The 20,490-nt window shown below is 41.2% G+C and overlaps 1 protein-coding gene across 8 annotated transcripts in view; it reads right to left on the reverse strand.

Annotated features, from left to right (window-relative positions):
• ASH1L (ASH1 like histone lysine methyltransferase) overlaps window positions 1-20,490 on the reverse strand; it is a 194,086-nt gene that overhangs the window by 57,270 nt on the left and 116,326 nt on the right. For all 8 annotated transcript variants that reach the window (XM_027048252.2, XM_053208764.1, XM_027048257.2 and 5 more), the window contains one exon: window positions 2,104-2,198. In XM_027048252.2, the coding sequence (XP_026904053.1) occupies window positions 2,104-2,198 (95 nt within the window). The remainder of the gene's footprint in view (window positions 1-2,103; window positions 2,199-20,490) is intronic.

Here is a 20,490-nt window from a genome sequence, read left to right on the forward strand (position 1 = left end):
GCAACAGAATGAAACCTTGGAACTTTATGTTGCAGTTAAACCATTCTCCAGCCACCCAGCACAGAATAATTAAAGCACACTAATCTTCATCGCACAATTTGTCTATGCTTGCTGCTTTAAATACACTGCTAGTGCTGAGCCCTTGGAGGAGAAACAGGGGATTCGGTCATCACAGCACAGAGAAGAGCCCCACAGTCACGAGGAGCAAGAGTCTCAGTTGAAAGAGAAGGCTGTAACACGCAGGGCCAACATGCACTACGTGAGTAAACTGCTCCTGTCACCTGCATTCAAGAAGTTGTCCTTGGGAATGCAAGTTGGTGCAGCCACTACCCTACGACCCAGCAATTGCACCACTAGGCATTTCTCCACGGGATACAGGTGGGTTGTTTCGAAGGGACACACGCACCCCCATGTTTAGAGCAGCACTATCGACAGCAGCCAAAGGATGGAAAGAGCCCAAATGTCCATCGATGGATGAATGGATAAAGGAGATGTGGTACGTATATTCAATGGAGTATCACTCGGCAATCAAAAAGAATGAAATCTTGCCATTTGCAGCTACGTGGATGGAACTGGAGGGTATGATGCTAAGTGAAATTAGTCAGAGAAAGACAAAAATCATAGGACTTCACTCATCGGAGGACTTTGAGAGGCAAAACAGAATAACATAAGGGAAGGGAAACAAAAATAATATAAAAACAGGGAGGGGGACAAAACAGAAGAGACTCATAAATATGGAGAACAAACTGAGGGTTATGGGAGGGCTTGGGGGAGGGGGGAGGGGCTAAATGGGGGAGGGGCACTAAGGAATCTACTCCTGAAATCACTGTTGCACTATATGCTAACTAATTTGGATGTAAATTTTAAAAAATAAAAAATAAAATTAAAAAAAAAAAAAAAAGAAGTTGTCCTCATTTCTCCTCCTTTTCTTTCATTTGTACAAGTATTTGCTGAACTTCTGTTATGTACTAGGCACTAGGAAATCAAAGGAGAAGAAGAGACACAAATGATCCTGTACCTGGAGCTTATAACCTAATGAGGGAGATGTAACAAATGAGTAAACAACTAGGGTAATCATGGGTTACAGAAAGAAATGCTGTGATACAAGATAAAGGAAGGGACCATTTTTGGTGGGACAATCAGGAAAACAATTCTAAAGAAAATGACATTTAATCAGACTTTGACATTAGGCTCATCCTCAAGGGACACGAAGAAACCAGCCACAGGAAGAGTCCAGGGAAGAGCTGTTCGGGCAGTGGGAACAAGAAGCAAAATGAGGCTCTGTTCCAGGAGCTGAGAGCAGACAGCGGGGAAGGGACAGAAGGGAAAGGCAGAGACTGGGAGGGTAGTCAGGGACCAGGTCATCCTTAACAGTTATAAAATCCTGTCTTTCTTTACTATGCAGACAGTGAACTGGAGGGAACATGAATGGAAACAGACACACGTGTCAGGAGGCTGCCGCACGAGCACGAGCCTGAGACCGGCGTGGGACACACCTGGGGGTGGTGCGGGGTACTGCAAGGGCGGCGGTCACGGGACGTGGGGGGACGGACGGGATGCGGCAGAGACAGAATGGGAGGAAACCAGGAGGACAGCTAGGTAAATGCTGCTCAACAGTAGGAGCCTAGCAGGCATGCTTGCCCCAATGCTGAACAAAACCTTGACATTGCCCCCTGCCCCCAAAAGGAATGGAAAGATAAATCTTGCTCGATTTTCAAGCAGATAAATGATCAGGAAAAGTAGTGGGCTCTCTTCCTTTGGTGACTACATACCATAAATCATGTCTTTCTGAACACGGAAAACACGTGACAGTGAAGTGATGAATAGCTGATTTTTCCTAGGTGACAGGCTCAGGGAATCCAAAGCTACGGACATAGTGTTTTTTTGTTACTGAAACCTGAGTGAGAAATATTTAGGTCATTTTGACTCCTAGACAGCAAGGAATTTGCAGAATCCTTCAGACTGAGTATAAACTAAATGGTAACGAAAGAGCTCGACATCATGGAAGACGCAGAAATGACAGTAACACCAACATCTCATCCAAACTCAAGAAACACCCTCTCCTTTGTTTCCGGCCATGTGTCGTGCACACCGCATACTCACCGACATGAATGGGGGCTGGGAATAACCCGTACTCGTGCTCTCCAGGGCTGTATTCCAGCTTCTCCTTCTTTAATTGGATCAGCCGGCTCTTTGGGCTGTGATTAGAAAAGAACAAAAAATAATCAGAGGCAACGAAATCTCCTGTGGTCAAACACAGAAAACAAATCACTCTATCAAGAGTATTTGTTTTAACAGTGGCTTAAATTTCAAAGGCATATTTTTGGGGGGAGGGATACCAAGTACTTTCGTGTACTTTTAGAATCTATGCTTTTGGGGCACCCGGGTGGCTCAGTTGGTTGAAGCTTCTGACTCATGAGTTTGAGCCCTGCATCGGGCTCTGTGCTGACAGCTCAGAGCCTGCTTTGGATCCTCTCTCTGCCTCTTTCTCTGCCTCTCCCCCTGCTCGTGCTCTCTCTTGCTCTCAAAAATAAACATAAAGGGAAAAAAAAGTATCTACATGTTTGGAATTGTCTTTTAGGAATTATACATAAAAAAACAGCTATGTTAGCATTTTCCAGCAGTTTTGCAGAAAGAACCTAAATTTTAGACCCGATCATAATAATTACCTTATATGTAGTCAGTGATTTATCATATGCATGTATGTATACATGCATTATTATTTTTATTTTTTTAAGTAAGTTCTATGTTCAACGGGGGGCTTGAACCCATAACCCCGAGATCAAGAGTTGCATGCTCCCCCCAACTGAGCTGCCAGCCAGGCGCCCCTCATGATTTACAGTTTAAAAAGTAACTTTCACGTGTTGTCATTTATGTCAATCCCATGAAGCAGGTAAGAAGAAATGTTAGTTCTAGTTTACAGATTCGAAAACAGATGCTCTATGAGGTCAAGTGACTTGCCTTAATTTTAGTAGCTGCTAGGGAGACGTCAGATAAAAACCTCAGTTTCTTGTCCGACTCCTACTGAGTGACTATTCTTTTTATTTTATTCTGCAATGTCTCCATAGACTTACCTCTTCCACTCATCTTACTGGTCTACGTTTCTTTCTGATGTTTGGTATGAAATCAGTCTTAAGAGATTTCACAAATACATAAAAGGAAGGGGGAAAAAAAGAAAGAAAAAAGAAATGAAGAAAAAGGGAGAAAAAAAAGTTTCAGGAGAACCTCATTTAGTCTACTCTGATTTTATTTTGCCTTTAAGTTCCAGCAAATAAGGCAAGGCTGATGTATTTCTTTTCTCTATGAATTATACTGCTTTTTTTTTTTTAATTTTTTTTAATGTTTATTTATTTTTGAGACAGAGAGAGACAGAGCATGAGCAGGGAAGGGGCAGAGAGAGAGGGAGACACAGAATGTGAAGCAGGCTCCAGGCTCTGAGCTGTCAGCACAGAGCCCGACGCGGGGCTCGAACTCACGAACTGTGAGATCGTGACCTGAGCCGAAGTCCGACGCTTAACCGACTGAGCCACCCAGGCGCCCCTGAATTATACTGCTTTTTAAAAAACAAGTCTATACTGTGTAACAAATAGGTATACTAACACACATTCTGCAGATGGGAAAATTGAGGCCCCCAAAGGCAAGTTACTTGTAGAATCTGAACACTGGTTCTTTCAACTGGATCATTCATTTATTTGTTCAACAACGACTGAGCACTCATTAAGTCCAAGTCCTGCTCTAAGTGCTAAAAGACACTGGTGAATAAGACGGTTTACACTGTTCTCAGGTAGACAGACAATAGGAAGTAAGAAAAACTAAGAAAACAGGAAAAACTCAGAAAATAATGAATGCTAGGCCAATAGTTAAAATATGAAGAACGGAGAGCAACCGAGAAGCGACATTAAGTTCAGACGTGACTCTCATTAGGTCTCGGCCATGAGGGGATCTGGGAGGCAGAGGAAATAGCCAGCAGAAGGTCAAAGCTGGAACGAGATGGGAGAATGAGAGCAAACACGAGGAGGCTAAGGGCCCAGGTGAGGCCAGAAACGGCACGAGGCCGTGCCATGTGTTTAAAGCAGTGGTGAGGGGTCTGGGAAGCAGCTTCAAGGAAGAAAAGGCATGAATCGAGGTTGTTCTGCTTAGATCTAAAAACCACTTTTTTCATTTCAAAAGCTTACCCAAAATAGTAACTGCGAACAGAGATATGAATTTTTTATTACAACTAAAGACCGGATGTCTCCACCGTGCACCAAAGTCCAACAGGTTGAGAAAAGACCCGTGTCCAGAACCAGGTACTGTGTGTGAGAGAAAACCTCATCTATGCTTTATTCGATTCGGGGTTTACGCAAGCAAACGAAAGAGAGAGCAGTAAAGACCCCACCTAATCACAATACGAATGGAAGCCAGACCACCACCCTGCTTCCCCGAGGGTCAGCAGGCAGGTGGCAGTCGGTGGGCGGGGAAGAAACTGCTGGGCACCCGAGGAGAGCGAGCACACGAAACCTCAGAACAATCCAGGTTCCAGTCCTCAGTAGGCCAAACGACACACATGCCCCCTTGAATGCACCCCACTTCAACTATGGACCGTTTTTCTAACAAGAAAAATCCCATCCTTGATTCTGTGATGTGGACACCTAGGATCTGGGGCACCGTTATGAACATGACAATCATGCGAGAACTCGTTTTCCTAGATCTTGGCCGAGTCTGATTTTGTTCCTAATTTTAGGCATGACCACTATTTCCCTGTCGGTGACTACAACACGGGGCTCTTTCATTTTCCAACACTCTGCTCCACGTGAGCTGTGCGGAGTAGTCGACTGAGAAAGAATCTGGCTGTCTTTGTCAGTTTGTCTTGGAGAGTCTGAACACTCCTAGCATTTTCCATGGTATTCGTTTGTGTGACACTATTATAGTTCAAATCACTCAGGAGAAAAATATGTAGGAATCAAAGTAGCCACTTCAGATACACAACTGCTAAACACTAAGTTTATGTGACAGGTGTTTACTTTTGACCCCTGGCTGAAGCTGTAAAACGAGACAACTATTTCTATGTGTATGGGTGTAAATGAAAAAAACCCTTTTGCTTTTCTTATCGAAAGAAAGTGATTTGCCTTTCACAATGCTCTCTTTACAAATGCAACTTATTCAGTGTTTGAGGCCAGCTTTCTCTCTCTTCGGTAGTTTATTAGTTTTAATAATTGATCATTAGAATCCACCAGACATATCAAATTCAAACAGGCAAATCCACCATCAAATGGGAGAAAAAGTATACAAATATTTAAGAAAAAGTAGAAAAAGTGAGGGTTCCTAATAATGATTGTTAATGGATACTATGTTTCTCTTAAATGCTGTCTACAACCATTTCTTGACTTCAGGCATTTATTACCTTACTTTCAAATCTTATCACCTCTTATCTTGGCCCCAAACCCAAAATAATAAAACTACTAAGATGCCTTCTTCTTTAACGTTTCCCGGACAGCTGCTGAGTCACCCCAAGGGCTTGCTTGCTCCAGCACCTTAGGAAAGAGAGGATATGGGGATTTCTGGCAGACTCCAGATTTTAATGAACACATCAGTATTCTAAAATCGGTCCTGTTCGGCAAACAAATAACGTGAAGAGAACCTGAAAGCCAAAAAGAAGTTCAAGTTCCCTAGGTTAACTAAAGGGAAGTCGTATTTTATCAATGTGAATTATGTTTTAGCTCTTATGAATTTTTACTTTGGGAGAAAAGCCTATTACTAATGTTCTTATATGGGGCTGAAGTAACTGTCAAAATTTTACCCTTTTATCGAGCTTTTTTTCCCCTTTTTCTTCCAGATTTGAAGACCTTTGTCATTTGGTGACAATCATGACAGGTTTTGTTGGCTATGTTAGAAGAGTCTAGAGAATTGTCCGTGATATGTTTTCATTCTCTGAGTAACTTCTGATTAAATCTGTATGAGTGATTATTCTGAGGACTTCGCTTCCATTCTTTGTAAGACTGCTGGTACATTTAATAGGTTAACTAAAACCTTATCATCTAAAGGGGGTTCCTGATTTTTCCATAAAATTGGCTACAAGCCACATCTACAAGCATACACGGAAACAGCTAAAAGAAGCATCAAAAAGGCCTCAGCAAACAATGCATCAGTCATTTCTGACTAATGATACTGCTGGGAACAGACTTACGACTACAGAGTCCCCTGTACAGCTGAATGCGTCGCCTCCAACACATAACCTGGTAGGACTGTAAAAAGGGGCAGAATTTGAGTTTCCAGCACATTTTTACCTGGGAAACAAATCAGTCTATGAAAGTAGACTACCTACCTCAAGACCCACTTTGAATACGAATTAGTCAGCTAGGGCTGAAGACACTGGTGTAAGTGTAGAAGACGCTTGTCTGTAATGAGCGACCAACGAAGACCTGGTCTCTCTACGGCCCTCACGTTAGTAAACAGACTACACTGGTGCAAACTGGAAGGAAATACTCCTTAACTGGTGTACTGTCCCAAATGCCTTAAGTGTATAAGTACCGAGCGCTAACAGCCTTAAGTTTAGAAAAAAATATCCTCTGAAGGTGAATATAGATTATAAGCATACAGAAAAACTATTAAAGTCTTTGTAAATACATAAACTGGCCTACCTAGAAAATTACTCAGAATATTATTATTTACTATTATTATTTATTTTTACACAGAACGCTACTTCTGACACTTCTGGTCACCAAGTATGTGGTTTAACCCCACACCAAGCAACTCTCTGTGACACCAGCTGGCGTGTCTTACAATTTAACTCAATTCTAACCCTACCAACCTGGAGACAGTGTCAGATCCCACAGGTGAAGGGCTCGGTCCCGCCAGACTGCCCCCACCTCCACTTCAGATGCCAATCACAAGAAGGAGGCACCCAGGTTACTCACAACTTCTATCCAATTTGGCTACAAACCAAGGGTTCCCACGATCCTCTCCTTAGGTTTGATACATTTTCTACAGCGGCCAGCAGAACCCAGGCAAACACACTGACCAGTTTACTAAGGGACTGTAACAAACAGAGAAACAATTCTTACCCAGCTTTCTGTGCACCCACCCTGCCAGCAGGGCACCCCTCCTAGGCAGCAGACAGAAATGCCCTGTCTCTCCATGAAATGGGACGATTAGCTTATCTTCACAGGTGTGGCCTCAAGGGGTAGGCTCTAATTAAACGTACTTAGGCGGATTTAACAGACATATACAGAACATTCAATCCAAAAGCCACAGAATACACATTCTTCTCAAGCACTCTTGGAACATTCTCCAAGACAGATCAAATGTTAGGCACAAAACAAATCTTAATAAATTTAAGAAGACTGGGGCACTTGGGTGGCTCAGTCGGTTAAGCAGGTGATTTCAGCTCAGGTCATGATCTTGCAGTTCACGAGTTCCAGCCCTGCGTCGGGCTCCATGAGGACAGCTCAGAGCCTGGAGTCTGCTTCAGATCTCTCTCAGCCCATTCCCTGCTAACGCTCTGTCTCTGTCTCTCTCTCAAAAATAAATTAAAAAAAAAAAAAAAAAAAAACCCAGTAAAAAAAATTTTTTTTTAAATAAAATAAAGAAGACTGAAATTATATCAAGCATATTTTGTAACAATGGTATTAAAACAGAAATCAACTACAAGATAAAAACTGGAAAACTCGCAAATATGTGGAGATTAGAAAACAGCCAATGAACCAGTGAAGAAGTCAAAAGAAAAATAAAAAAAACTGTCTTGAGCCAAATGAAAATGGAAACACAACATACCAAAACTTATGGAACGCAGCAAAAGCAGCTCTAGGAGGCAAGTTCATAGTGATAACTACCTACATCAAGAAATAAGAAAGATCTTTGGGGAGCCTGGATGGCAGAGTCAGTTAAGTGACTGACTCTTGATTTTGGCTCAGGTCATGATCTCATCATTCAGGGGTTTAAGCCCCATGCTGGGCTCTGTGCAGACAGTGTAGAGCCTGCTTGGGATATTCTCTCTCTCTCTCTCTCTCTCTCTCTCTCTCTCTCTCAAAATAAATAAATAAACTTAAAAAAAAAAAAGAAGTAAGAAAGATCTCAAACAGACAACAAAACTTTACACCTCAAGGAACGAGAAAAAGAATAAGGCTTCCAAGATCAGGAACAAGACAAAAAAGCTCACACTCTTCTGTTTTATTCAACATGCTAATGGAAGTCCTAACCAAAACAACCAGGTAAGAAAAAAAAGTAGAAGGCATTCAAATTGGTAAGGAAGAAGTTAAACTCTCAATATTGGCAGATGACATAATACTATACATAGAAAATTGTAAAGATTCCACCAACAAGTCTGTGTGACTCAGTTGGTTAAATATCTAACTCTTGATCTCAGCTCAGGTCTTCATTTTAGGGTTGTGAGTTCAAGCCCCACGTTGGAGTCTGTGCTGGGCATGAAGCCAACTGAAAAAAAAAAAAAAAAAAAAAAAAAGAACAAAGCTGGAAGTATCACAGTACTAGATTTCAAGACATATTACAAAGCTGCAGAAAACAAAACAGTATGGTACCAGCACACAGACACATAGCTCAACAGAACAGAATAGAGAACCACACCAGGACACTACAAGAAAAGAAAACTGCAGGCCAATATTCCTGTTGAACGTAGATGCAAATATCCTCAACAAAACATTAGCAAAACAAATATAAACGTATATTAAAAGGAACACACACCATGATCAAGTGGGATTTATTCCAGGGATAAATATGGTCCAACTTCTGCAAAACCAATCAATGTGATATTCCACGAAAACTAAAATAAAGGACACAAATCATATGATCACCTCAACAAGATGCAGAAAAAGCATTTAGCAAAACCCAACATCCATTCATGATAGACACTTTCAACAAGGTGGGCATCAAGGAACGTACCTCAACATAATAAAGGCCATCATCGTACTTAATGGTGAAAGACGGAAAGCTTTTCCCTGAGATCAGGAAAAAGACAAGGATGGCCACTCTCAGCACTTTAATTCAACATGGTACTGAGAGTGCTAGCCAGAGCAATTGGGCAAGAAATAAAAGGTGTCTAAATTAGAAAGGAGGAAGTAAAACTGTCTCTATTTCCAAATGACATAATCTTCTATACAGAAAACCCTAAATACTCCATAAAAAAATCATTAGACCTGATAAACAAATTTAGGAGAGTTGTAGGATACAAAATAAAAATATAACAATCAGTTGCAATTCTATACAGTTAACAATGAACTATCAAAATGAGAAATGAAGAAAACAATCCCATTTGCAATAGCAGCAGAAAGAATATGTAGGTATAAATTTAACCAAAATGGTGAAAGACCTGTACATTAAAAAATAGAATTCATTAAAAAGAAATTTTTTTTTAACGTTTATTTATTTTTGGGACAGAGAGAGACAGAGCATGAACGGGGGAGGGGCAGAGAGAGAGGGAGACACAGAATCGGAAGCAGGCTCCAGGCTCTGAGCCATCAGCCAGAGCCCGACGCGGGGCTCGAACCCACGGACCGCGAGATCGTGACCTGAGCTGAAGTCGGACGCTTAACCGACTGAGCCACCCAGGCGCCCCTAGAATTCATTTTTAAAAGAAACTGAAGACGGCACAATTAACTGAAAGATAATCCATGCTAAAGGACTGTAAGAATACTGTTAAAATGTCCATGCTACCCAAAGCAATCTACGGATTCAACGCAATGTGTTATCAAAATTCCAATGGCCTTTCCAGAGAAATAGAACAAATACTCCCAAATTTGTGTGGAATTACAAAAGACCCCAAACAGCCAAAGCAACCAAGAAAGAACAAAAGAGCTGGAGGCACCACACTTCCTGATTTCAAGCCATACCACAAAGCTAGGGTCATCAAAATAGTGTGGTACTGGCATCACACACACACACACACACACACACACACACGAATGGAACAGAACAGAGAGCCCAGAGCACATATGGTCAATTAACTTATGACAAAGGAGCCAAGAATATACCAATGGGGCAAGGGAGGTCTCTTCAATAAATGAAGTTGAGGCGAGTGGACAGCAGTGTGCAAAAGAATGAAAGTGGACTCCTACTATACACCGTATGCAAAAACCAACTCAAAATGGATCACAGACTTGAAAGGTAAGACCTGAAACTATGAAGCTCCTAGAAGAAAACACAGGGGATGAGTTCTTTGACATCAATGTGGGTAATGATTTGTTGGGCTTGACACCAGAAACAAAGGTGACAAAAGCAAAAATAAACAGGCGGGATTTACTTCAAATTAAGAAACTTTCTGGCAACAAAGGAAACCACCAACACAGTGAAAAGGCAAACTACAGAATGAGAGAAAACCATTGTAAACCATATGAGGTTAATATCCAACATACATAAAGAACCCATACAACCCATTATCAGAAAACAAACAATCCAATTAAAAAATGGGCAAAGGATCTGAATATACCAAAGATACAAAAATGGCCAACAGGTACATGAAAAAGGGGGTTCAACATGAAGAATCATCAGGGAAATGGAAATCTAAACTACAATGAGATCTCATCTCACACCTGTCAGAATGGCTACTATCAAAAAGACAACAAGTGCTAGGGAGGATGTGGAGAAAAGGAGGATATTGGTGAGAATATCAATTGGTACATCCACTATGAGGAACTTCATGGAGATTCCTCAGTGAACCACATATAATTCAGCAATTCCACCTCTGGGTATTTACCTAAAGAAAATGAAAACATGGGGCACCTGGGTGGCTCAGTCAGTTGGACATTTCACTCCTTATTTTTTAAAAACCGTGAGATCGTGACCTGAGCCAAAAATCAAGAGTCAGACGCTCAACCAACTGAGCCACCCATGCCCCTAGCGACCAACTCCTGCCTTCAGCTCAGGTCATGATCCCAAGGTCATGGGATAGAGCCCCACATTGGGCTCTGTGCTGAGTGTGGAGCCTGATTGGGATTCTTTCTCTCTCACCCTCCGTCCCTCTTCCCTGCTGGTGCTTTCTCTCTCAAATTAAAAAAAAGAAGGAAGGAAGGAAGGAAGGAAGGAAGGAAGGAAGGAAGGAAGGAAGGAAGGAAGGAAGGAAGGAAATGAAAACATAAATACGAATAAACATCTGCACCCCTGTGCTCACCGCAGCAGCATTATTTACAACAACCAAGACACGGAAACAACCTGAGGGTCCGCTGGGGGATGAAGGGATAAAGAAGATGTACACACATACACACAAGAATATTATTTAGTTATAAAAAGAAAGAAATCCTGTCGTTTGTGACAACACAGATGGACCCCGAAGTCTCATGCTAAGTGAAAGGAGTAAGACAGAAAAGGACAAACACCATATGATCTAACGTGTATGTGGAAGCCGATAGTTTTAGCATCAGTATCTAATTTCTAACAAAATTTCTAACAAAAACCGATAGTTTTAGCATCAGTATCTAATTTCTAAATTTTACGTCCTTTTTCTAATTTGAGATATAATTGACATGTAACATTACTGGTTTCAGATATATAGCATAATGATTCGATTTATGTATGTACTCTGAAATGCTTACCAGTTAACATCCATCCCCACACATAATTTTGTTTTTTGTGATAACATTTAAGATCCACTCCCTTAGCAACCTTCAAATATGCAATACGTTATTATTTTTAAAGGAATTTTTTAAAAATTTTATTGAGAGAGAAAGAGTACAAGTGGGAGAGAGGGGCAGAGGGAAATAGAATCCAAAGCAGGCTCCTCACTGTCAGTGCGGAGCCGGATGTGGGGCTTGAACTCACGAACTGTGAGATCACGACCTGAGGTGAAATGAAGAATCAGACGCTCAGCCGACTGAGCCACAGTATTATGAACTACAGCTATTAACTGTGGTGAGCGTTTCACAGTACATACGTAAATCGAGCCATGACGTTATATATCTGAAGCCAATAATGTCATACAGCAATTAGATCTCAAATTAGAAAAAGGACGTAAAATTTAGGAGTTAGATACTGACGCCAAAACTACTGGGTGAAGGTTGATAAGGAACAGGATATTAACGTACTTTTAAAGCATCTCTCCAAACATTACTTATTACAGTGAAATAACCTGCTGGCTATCACAGCGACCAAAGTTGCGATCACCAACGGCACAGTGATATCTTGAGCTTCCTGACGCACTGAGAAGAAAACATCACACTTCTGTGGTGCTCCTGTTAAACAAGGCCCAAACCTAACCTACCCATGAGGAAATGTCAGAGAAAAACTCAGATTTAAGGACCTTTTATGAAGCAGCTCCTCTGTACTCCTCAAAAATGTCAATATGGTGAAACACAAAGAAAGGCTGAGGCACCGCTCCAAACTCAAGAATAAACAGACATGACAACTAAGTGTTTCATTTTCTTTCTTTTTTTTTTTCTTTTCTTCTTTATTTTTTTAACTTGAGAGAGAGAAAGCACCAGCAGGGAAGAGGGATGGAGGGTGAGAGAGAAAGAATCCTAATCAGGCTCCACGCTCAGCACAGAGCTCAATGTGGGGCTCTATCCCATGACCTTGGGATCGTGACCCGAGCTGAAAGCAGGAGTTGGTCGCTAGGGGCACCTGGGTGGCTCAGTTGGTTGAATGTCTGACTCTTGATTTTGGCTCAGGTCACGATCTCACGGTTTAAGAAAAAAAATTTTTTTTTAAATGTTTATTTATTTTTGAGAGACAGAGAGAGACAGAGTGTGAGCGGAGCAGGGGCAGAGAGAGAGAGAAAGACACAGAATCTTTAGAGGCTCCAGGCTCTGAGCTGTCAGCACAGAGCCCGACGCAGGGCTCGAACTCACAAGGTGTGAGATCATGACCTGAGCTGAAGTCGGACGCTTAACCGACTGAGCCACCCAGGCGCCCCACGATCTCAAAGGTTTTTAAGAGATAAGGAGTGAGATGCTCAACTGACTGAGCCACCCAGGTGCCCCATGATTTTATTTTCTTTAGGTAAATACCCAGAGGTGGAATATTCACTGGATCATATGTGGTTTACTGAGGAATCTCCATGAAGTTCCTCATAGTGGATGTACCCATTGATATTCCCATCAATAATGCACAAGGGTTCCCTTTCCTCCGCATCCTCCCCAGCACTTATTATCACATAGTGGATACTGAATCACTTGAAAAAGTTGTTATAAAGGACGTTACTGACACAAGGAGTGATATCTACTATGAGCTGTATGTTAGGTAACAGTGTTGTAGTGATGTTAAAGATCCTGAATTTAGTATTTGTATCTCGTTCATATAAGAAAATGTCCTTTGGTCTGAGAAAATACATACTGAAGTATTTATGAGTAATGGGTCAGAGTGTCTATAACTTTTTATCATTAAGTAACTGAGACAAAAAGTGTGTGTGTGTGTGTGTGTGTGTGTATGAGAGAGAGAGAGAGAGAGAGAGAGAGAGAGAGAGAGAGAGAAGAGAAGAGAAGAGAAAAGAGAGAGGCGAGGAGGGAAATAAAGAAAAATGGCAGAACATCAATACTGAAAGAATCTGGGTAAAAGGTACATGGTGTTTCTGTAAAATCTTGTGATCTTCTTTTAAGCTATCGTAGACCACACAAAAATAGAGAATAAGTGTATGATGTATGCTGGGAAAATATTAAACAAATTTTTTATAATAATCTAATTTGCTCTGATAAATTTCTTTAACACCAAATAACTATAGGAAAAGACAGGACCAAAACCATAGTGAAAGAAAAACTGTATTGGAGCTAAAATTAAAACACTGTTCTAGTGGAAAACATAATAGAACACATTTGAAAGACTGCTGTAACTTGAATCTATGACACAGAAGCACATAAGTACAACTGACTTAAATGAGAACATATGTAAATGCTCTTTGTAAATGTCAAGGGAGCATACAAATTGTAATATAGTAATAGTTGATCAGAGAAACTGGTTTTCTTTTACACACACCTACATATACAATACAAACTTTCAGGACAAAATTTGGCATTTACTACACTTTGGAATGTTTCTCTTGGGAGCATAGGATAAGGATAAACTGAAGTAACTGAAATAATTTCCTTGCTTTGTTGCCAAGTAAGAGGGTAGATGCTGCTGTTAGAATTTGAAATTTTTCTAAGATTTTAAGTCGTATATATTGTATTTTAGGAATTCAGGCAGTTGGTTCTTTTTCTTTCACAATATACTTTAAAAGGCACTGGGTTCTACAAGATTGATAAGACAAACAAAATGGACTCATGGTCTAAAGAAGCTTATGGGATGATGGAGGCAAACATGTCTCAGAATGCAATGAAACTCGTAACTCACAAGGTGCTACTAAACTTCACTAAAGGAAAAAGAAAAGTAAAATTAATTTCAACTAGAGGAGAATGAAGGACACTTTTACTTAATGAGAAAGCATTTCAGATCTTGAATAAGGTTTGAAAGAATAGATGGGATTTGGCAAGTAAAAGGGAGGCGGAAGGCCCAGGACAAACCCCAGGACAGGCCCCGAGAGGAAAGGACGGGAACAATGATCACGTGTCCAGGCGAAGTGGGATGTGCACTTTAGGGAGTTTAACTGGAGATAAAACTAGAAACATATGTTACACTAGATCCTGGTGGGTCTTTTGGATGTTATTAAGTAGGAAATAATTGTATATTAAAAGAAATCTAAGTAGAGAAATAACAATCCCAATGAGGTCATATTAATGTATGCAAGAGGAATCCAGAGTCTTAGAGGAGCTAATTTCATCTGAGGTCACAATTAGTGACAATGGAGTAAGTAAGATATTAAAGAAATTTACTGAATACTTCACACAGGTCAAGTATTTAATCCTTAATAGGTCTGTGAAATAGGTAATTTTCATCAGTTTGTTTATTTTTGAGAGAGAGACAGACAGACAGAGGCTGTGCGGGGGAGGGGCAGAGAGAGGGGGAGACACAGAATCCGAAGCAGGGTCCAGGCTCCGAGCTGTCGGCACAGAGCCCAACACCGAGCTCAGACTCACAAACTGGGAGATCGTGACCCGAGCCGAAGTCGGATGCTTAACTGACTGAGCTACCCAGGTGCCCCCAGCAGTGCCATTTTCTAGATGAGGACACAGAGAACCTAGGTTCACAACCGCACCCAAATTCACGTTCCTAGCAAGTGGTGGAGTTGGGATTTGATACTAGTTCTATAATCACAACTTAATGTACTTCCCTTACTGGATTTAAGAGTCCTGTGACTCCAGCCTCTTTTTCCCTAGGCAATCTACTGTTTACTCCACATACAGTCAAACTTTTGAAACTACTATTTTCAAAAACTACCTGACAATGTTAACATTTCTCTCAACACATTCTACCACCGAATTCTATTTTATATAACTGATTTATCTTACTAATTTTATTTTGTTCAGATTAACATAAATTTACATGACTTTAGCACAATTATTGGAAAGGAGACATTCCAGAATCCTATTAAAAGATAAATTATGGGGCTCCTGGGTGGCTCAGCTGGGTAAGCGTCCGGCTCTTTATTTAGACTCAGGTCATGATCTCAGGGTTCTTAAGACACAGCCCCTCGACGGACTCTGTGATGACCGTGCAGAGCCTGTTTGGGAATCTCTCTCTCTCTCTCTCTCTCTGCCCTTCCCCCACTCATGTTCTCTCTCAAAATAGACAAACATTAAAAAAAGGGTAAATTACAATCATGCATGGGCTACAAGATACCTGAACACAGCCTACAGACAGCAGGAGCACAGAGCCCTGTAATGCTCTCTCATGCACAGTAGCTGGCAGTGTTTGTCCTGGGGACGAGGAACTCGGAGGGAAGACAGAAGAGCATCTCTCTTCATGATGCCATCTTTTCCTAACCCTTTGATCTGAACAATTTTACCTTACAGCTTAAAGCACTGACATGCTTTTTTAGTGCATGACACCTTTTTAGATAAAATAGAAAGATTGTATTTTCAGCTTACTACATAACCTTTACCAGCCCTAATGTTTTACCTCATGAAGTATGTAATGTAAAAACATACATGTTTATCTAGAGCAAGCATTCCATCCAAAGTAGGAATTAATCAAATGTTCCAGACAAGTCAATTATATTTTGCAATTAAATTAATTAAGAACTGTTGAATATATTAAATGAGATGATATACGTAAAGTGCTTAGCACAGTAAGTAACATACAGTGGGCACTCAATAAATGTTAACCTTCTTCAGTCTGGCCGGTGAGTACAGGCTAGCCTCATACTATGTAGCAGAATAAACTCCAAGTAGACCAGGGGACTAGACGCGAAAATTGATACCAAACAATTACTAGAAGAAAACAAGGCCGAATTTCTTAATTCCTTTAAAACCTGGGTGTGCCCGAGGGGCTCAGTTGGGTTAAGCGTCCGACCTCAGCTCAGGTCATGATCTCATGGTTTGTGGGTTCAAGCCCCACACTGGGCTCGGAGCCTAGAGCCTGGAGCCTGCTTCGGGTTCTGCGTCTCCCTCGCCCTCTGCCCCCTCTCCAACTCGCCCTCTGTCTCGGTCTCGCAAAAATGAACAGACATTAAAAAAGCTTTTTTTAAATCTAGGTGTGTGAAAGCTTATTTAATTAAGGCTCAAAAATCCAGAAACATGGAGTGCCTGGCTGGCTCAGTCAGAACATGTGACTCTTGATCTCCAGGTTCTGAGTCTGAGCCCCATGTTGGGTGCAGAGTTTACTTAAACAAACAAACAAACAAACAAACACTTAAAAAAAATCCAGACACATGATAAAAACAGAAAAACAAAACCCAAAGTACTATAACCTTTGCGTGACAAAAAGAACCATCATAAGCAAAGCCCACGGACAAAGGACAGAAGCCATTAAAATACTATTAGGACTAATGGTTGAGGGGCGCCTGGGTGGCTCTGTCGGTTAAGTGTCCAACTTCAGCTCAGGTCATGATCTCACAGTTTGTGAGTTCAAGCCCCGCATTGGGCTCTGTGCTGACAGCTCAGAGCCTGGAGCCTGCTTCGGATTCTGCGTCTCCCTCTCTCTCCGCCCCTCCCATGCTCGCACTGTCTCTTTCTCTCTCTCAAAAATACATAAACATTAGAAAATTAAAAAAAAAAAAAAAAAAAAAAAAAAAGAACTAATGGTTGAGCTTAGTATGGTTGCAAGATACAAGATCAATATACAAAAATCAACTGCATTTCTATACACTAGCAATAAACATCCAAAAATGAAATTTAAAAAATTCCATTTACAAGCTTCAAAAGAATAAAATGCTTAGGAATATGTTTAGCAAAAGAAGTGTAGAACTTATGCCCTGATAATTAAAGAAACAACGTTAAAAGAAATTTCAAAAGATTAAATAGCTAGAAAAAATCCCATGTGAAGAATACTTAATTTTGTTACAGCCGTAAAGCTCCCCAAATTGATCTACAGATATTTTTTAAAAACCTCGAAGGCTTTTTTGTAGAAATCAACAAGCTGATCCTGAAAATCATACACGGAAATATCAAGGAACCCAGAAGCAGCCAGAGAATGTTGGAAGAACCCGGAAGAGCCAAAGTTAGAGGCATCATATTCCCGGATTTAAAATTCCCTGCAAAGCTACAGTGTCCAGCAGAGTGGCCTACTGGAGTGACCACAGGCAGGTGGTCACCAAGCACAAAAAAGACAGATGACAAACCGACAAAACACATTTGTAATTTATATCACGAGGGCAGATTTCCATAATATAGAAGGATTTCTATAGGCACGTTAGAAAACCCAGGGGAAGAAGAAAACACTAGTCAGCTGAGGGGGCCTGGTGGAGCTCAGCCGTTCAGCATGTGACTTCGGCTCAGGTCATGATGTCGCGGTTGGTCAGTCTGAGTCCCACATCGGGTGAGCTCGTGCCCAGCTTCGAGTAAAAACATGAGCTCTGCTTTGGGTGAGCCCCACTTTTCTCTCTCTCTCTCTCTCTCTCTCTCTCTCTCTCTCTCCCCACCCCCCCTTGGCCCCTCCTGAGATTCTCTCTCTCTCTCTCTGCCTCAGCTCACTTGCGACCTCTCTCTCTAAAAAAGACTACTAAGCTGAGAGAAAAATGGGACTGACAATTCACAGAAAAAGATAATGACCTTTGCATACGTGAAAAGATGCTCAAGAATCTCACTTGTGAGAACAATGCAGATTAAGTCTCCCTGGAGACAACATTTCACACCAATCACACTGGTAAAAATTTGTAAATCTGACCGCATAATCAGGGCTGTGGAAGAAAAGCCAGTGTCAGATATTTCTAAGAAAGAATGCAAAAAGACACAACTGTAATCGAAGCATAATTAGCCGATATTTACACAATTACATATACACTAATTCAGTCATTCCACTCCTACAAAGTTACCCTGAGGTTAGACCTCCAAAATACCAAACAATACGCAGACAAGGGTTATTCACTGGGCATTATCTGTAGTAGGAAACATTAGAATCAACTGAAATGTCTTTTCCCTGGCAGGCTGGCTCGATGAACTATGACAGGTCTATATACTCAGATACTGTGAAACTATGTAACAGCTATATTGTGGATGTATATAAATGTTCACAGCAGCGTTAATCATGATAACAAATTATTGTAACCCAAACGTCCACCCACTGGCTGAACAAATGAGGGGTAAGTAAAATGTGGTCCATCCAACAATGGAATGTTATTTGGCAAGATTCATACAGCATGTATGAATCTTGGAAACAATATGCTAAGTGACGTAAATCAGTCACAAAGGACCACATGTTGTATGATCCCATATCTGAAGTGTCCAGAGTGCACATCTACGGAGGCACAAAATTGATGAAAGGTTGCCTAAGACGGGGTGGGGGGGAGTGGGGGGGGGGGAAGATGAGGAAATCAGGGGAGATCACTAAAGAATGTGGGATCTCTTTGTGCGATAATGAAAATGTTCTAAAGCTGACTGTGGTGGTGAAGGTACAACTCTGAATGAATATACTAAAAGCCACTGCAACGCATACTTTAAATGTGTTCTTTCAACAAAGGCTTAGGTTTTCCCCAAGCTCACAGACCTAAAGCAGCTGATGCTGCTGCCTTCAAGAAGAAAGCCACCAGTGAGTGAGTCTGCAACTATGAGAAAATGAGCAGGCGCTGGAAAAGACAGTGTTGAGCCTCAGATGAGATCAGAGACCCGGCCTGGGCTCCGGAAATTCCGGGGAGATCTGTGAGTTAGTAAGTGGGTGATATTTTATTTATTTTTTTAAAAAACCTTTTAATGTTTATTTATTTATGTTGGGGTGGGGGCAGAGAGAGAATTCCAAGCAGACTCCGTGCTGTCAGCACAGAGCCCCATGGATGGCGAGATCACGACCTGAGCTGAAATCAAGAGCTGGATGCTCAACTGACTGAGCCACCCGGGCGCCCCAAGTGGGCGGTATTTGAAACTGCTGGGACTGTGGTAATTTGTTACTGAGTCATAGAAAATCGCCCCACGCGGTATGTGCACATACACACTTACTCATTTCCTGTTTCTAAAGGCCTAGAGGGAGTGACATCTTCAGAACAATGATGCCCACGTAGCAAACAGCATACAAGTACCCAGATTTAGATTTCTAAATAATAATCCCCATTAAAAGAAACTAAAGGTTTCTGGGTGAAAGAGTTGATTGCGGATCTGATGCAAGGGAAATTTGGAAAGCAACAGCAAGTGAAAATAAAATACACCACCGTGTGGCAGAAAACAGGGCCCAGCTTAAAGTGCCCCAGCGGCACAGTCTGGGGGATGTGAGCATTTGTCTGCAAAATAATGACAATGGATTACGACACATTAGCTGGTTTTTAAATGCATGAATCCAGATGATACTCAAAAGAAAAGAGAAGTAAGAGAGTGAAAGGGGAAGAAAAATGAAAGCCTGTCTTCATAGGAAAGGATCATCTAATAAATGTTGAAGAAATGACAGAAGGACAAAGTTACCAGTTCACAACTAATAATTTATCACTAGTTTAGGCAAGGATCCCAAGATATGAGATAAAAGGGTGCTAGAAGATGGGCCACCGCCTCAAATGTCACCCCCTGATGTGTTTGCTGATTGTAACAGGAACAACCATCTTTCCACTGGAGAGATTTGGTGGGTGCCACCAAGACCAAGTGGCGCACGTGGCATCACTGGGACAGTAAACGGGGGGCAATACGAGCAGTGTCAAGTAGGAGACACCACACGTGGAATGTTCCTACCAGGATTATTTAACCTGAGCCCAATCATGAAGAAATAATCAGAAAAATACAGAATGCAAGACAACAAGTTTGAGTTCTGAAAAAAGTATCAATCTCATAAAAAACAAGAGATGGGGAATATTCTACATTAAAATATTAGGCAAAGATAACAATCCCATGTAACACATGATGTCTGTTTGTATCCTAGACTAATAGAAAACACAATAAACTGATAAAAAAGACAATTTTAGGACAAGAGGGAAAGATACAAATACGGGCTGTATATTACATGATTTTATTAAAAACAACGCCTATTTTCCTGGGCACCACAATAGCATCGCAACCAGACAGGAGATTATCCTCGTTCTTAGATGGTAATTACTGAAATGTTTAAGGGTGAATGACTGCA

Source organism: Acinonyx jubatus, chromosome E4 (genome assembly GCF_027475565.1).
Source record: "Acinonyx jubatus isolate Ajub_Pintada_27869175 chromosome E4, VMU_Ajub_asm_v1.0, whole genome shotgun sequence".
Classification (NCBI taxonomy): domain Eukaryota; kingdom Metazoa; phylum Chordata; class Mammalia; order Carnivora; family Felidae; genus Acinonyx; species Acinonyx jubatus.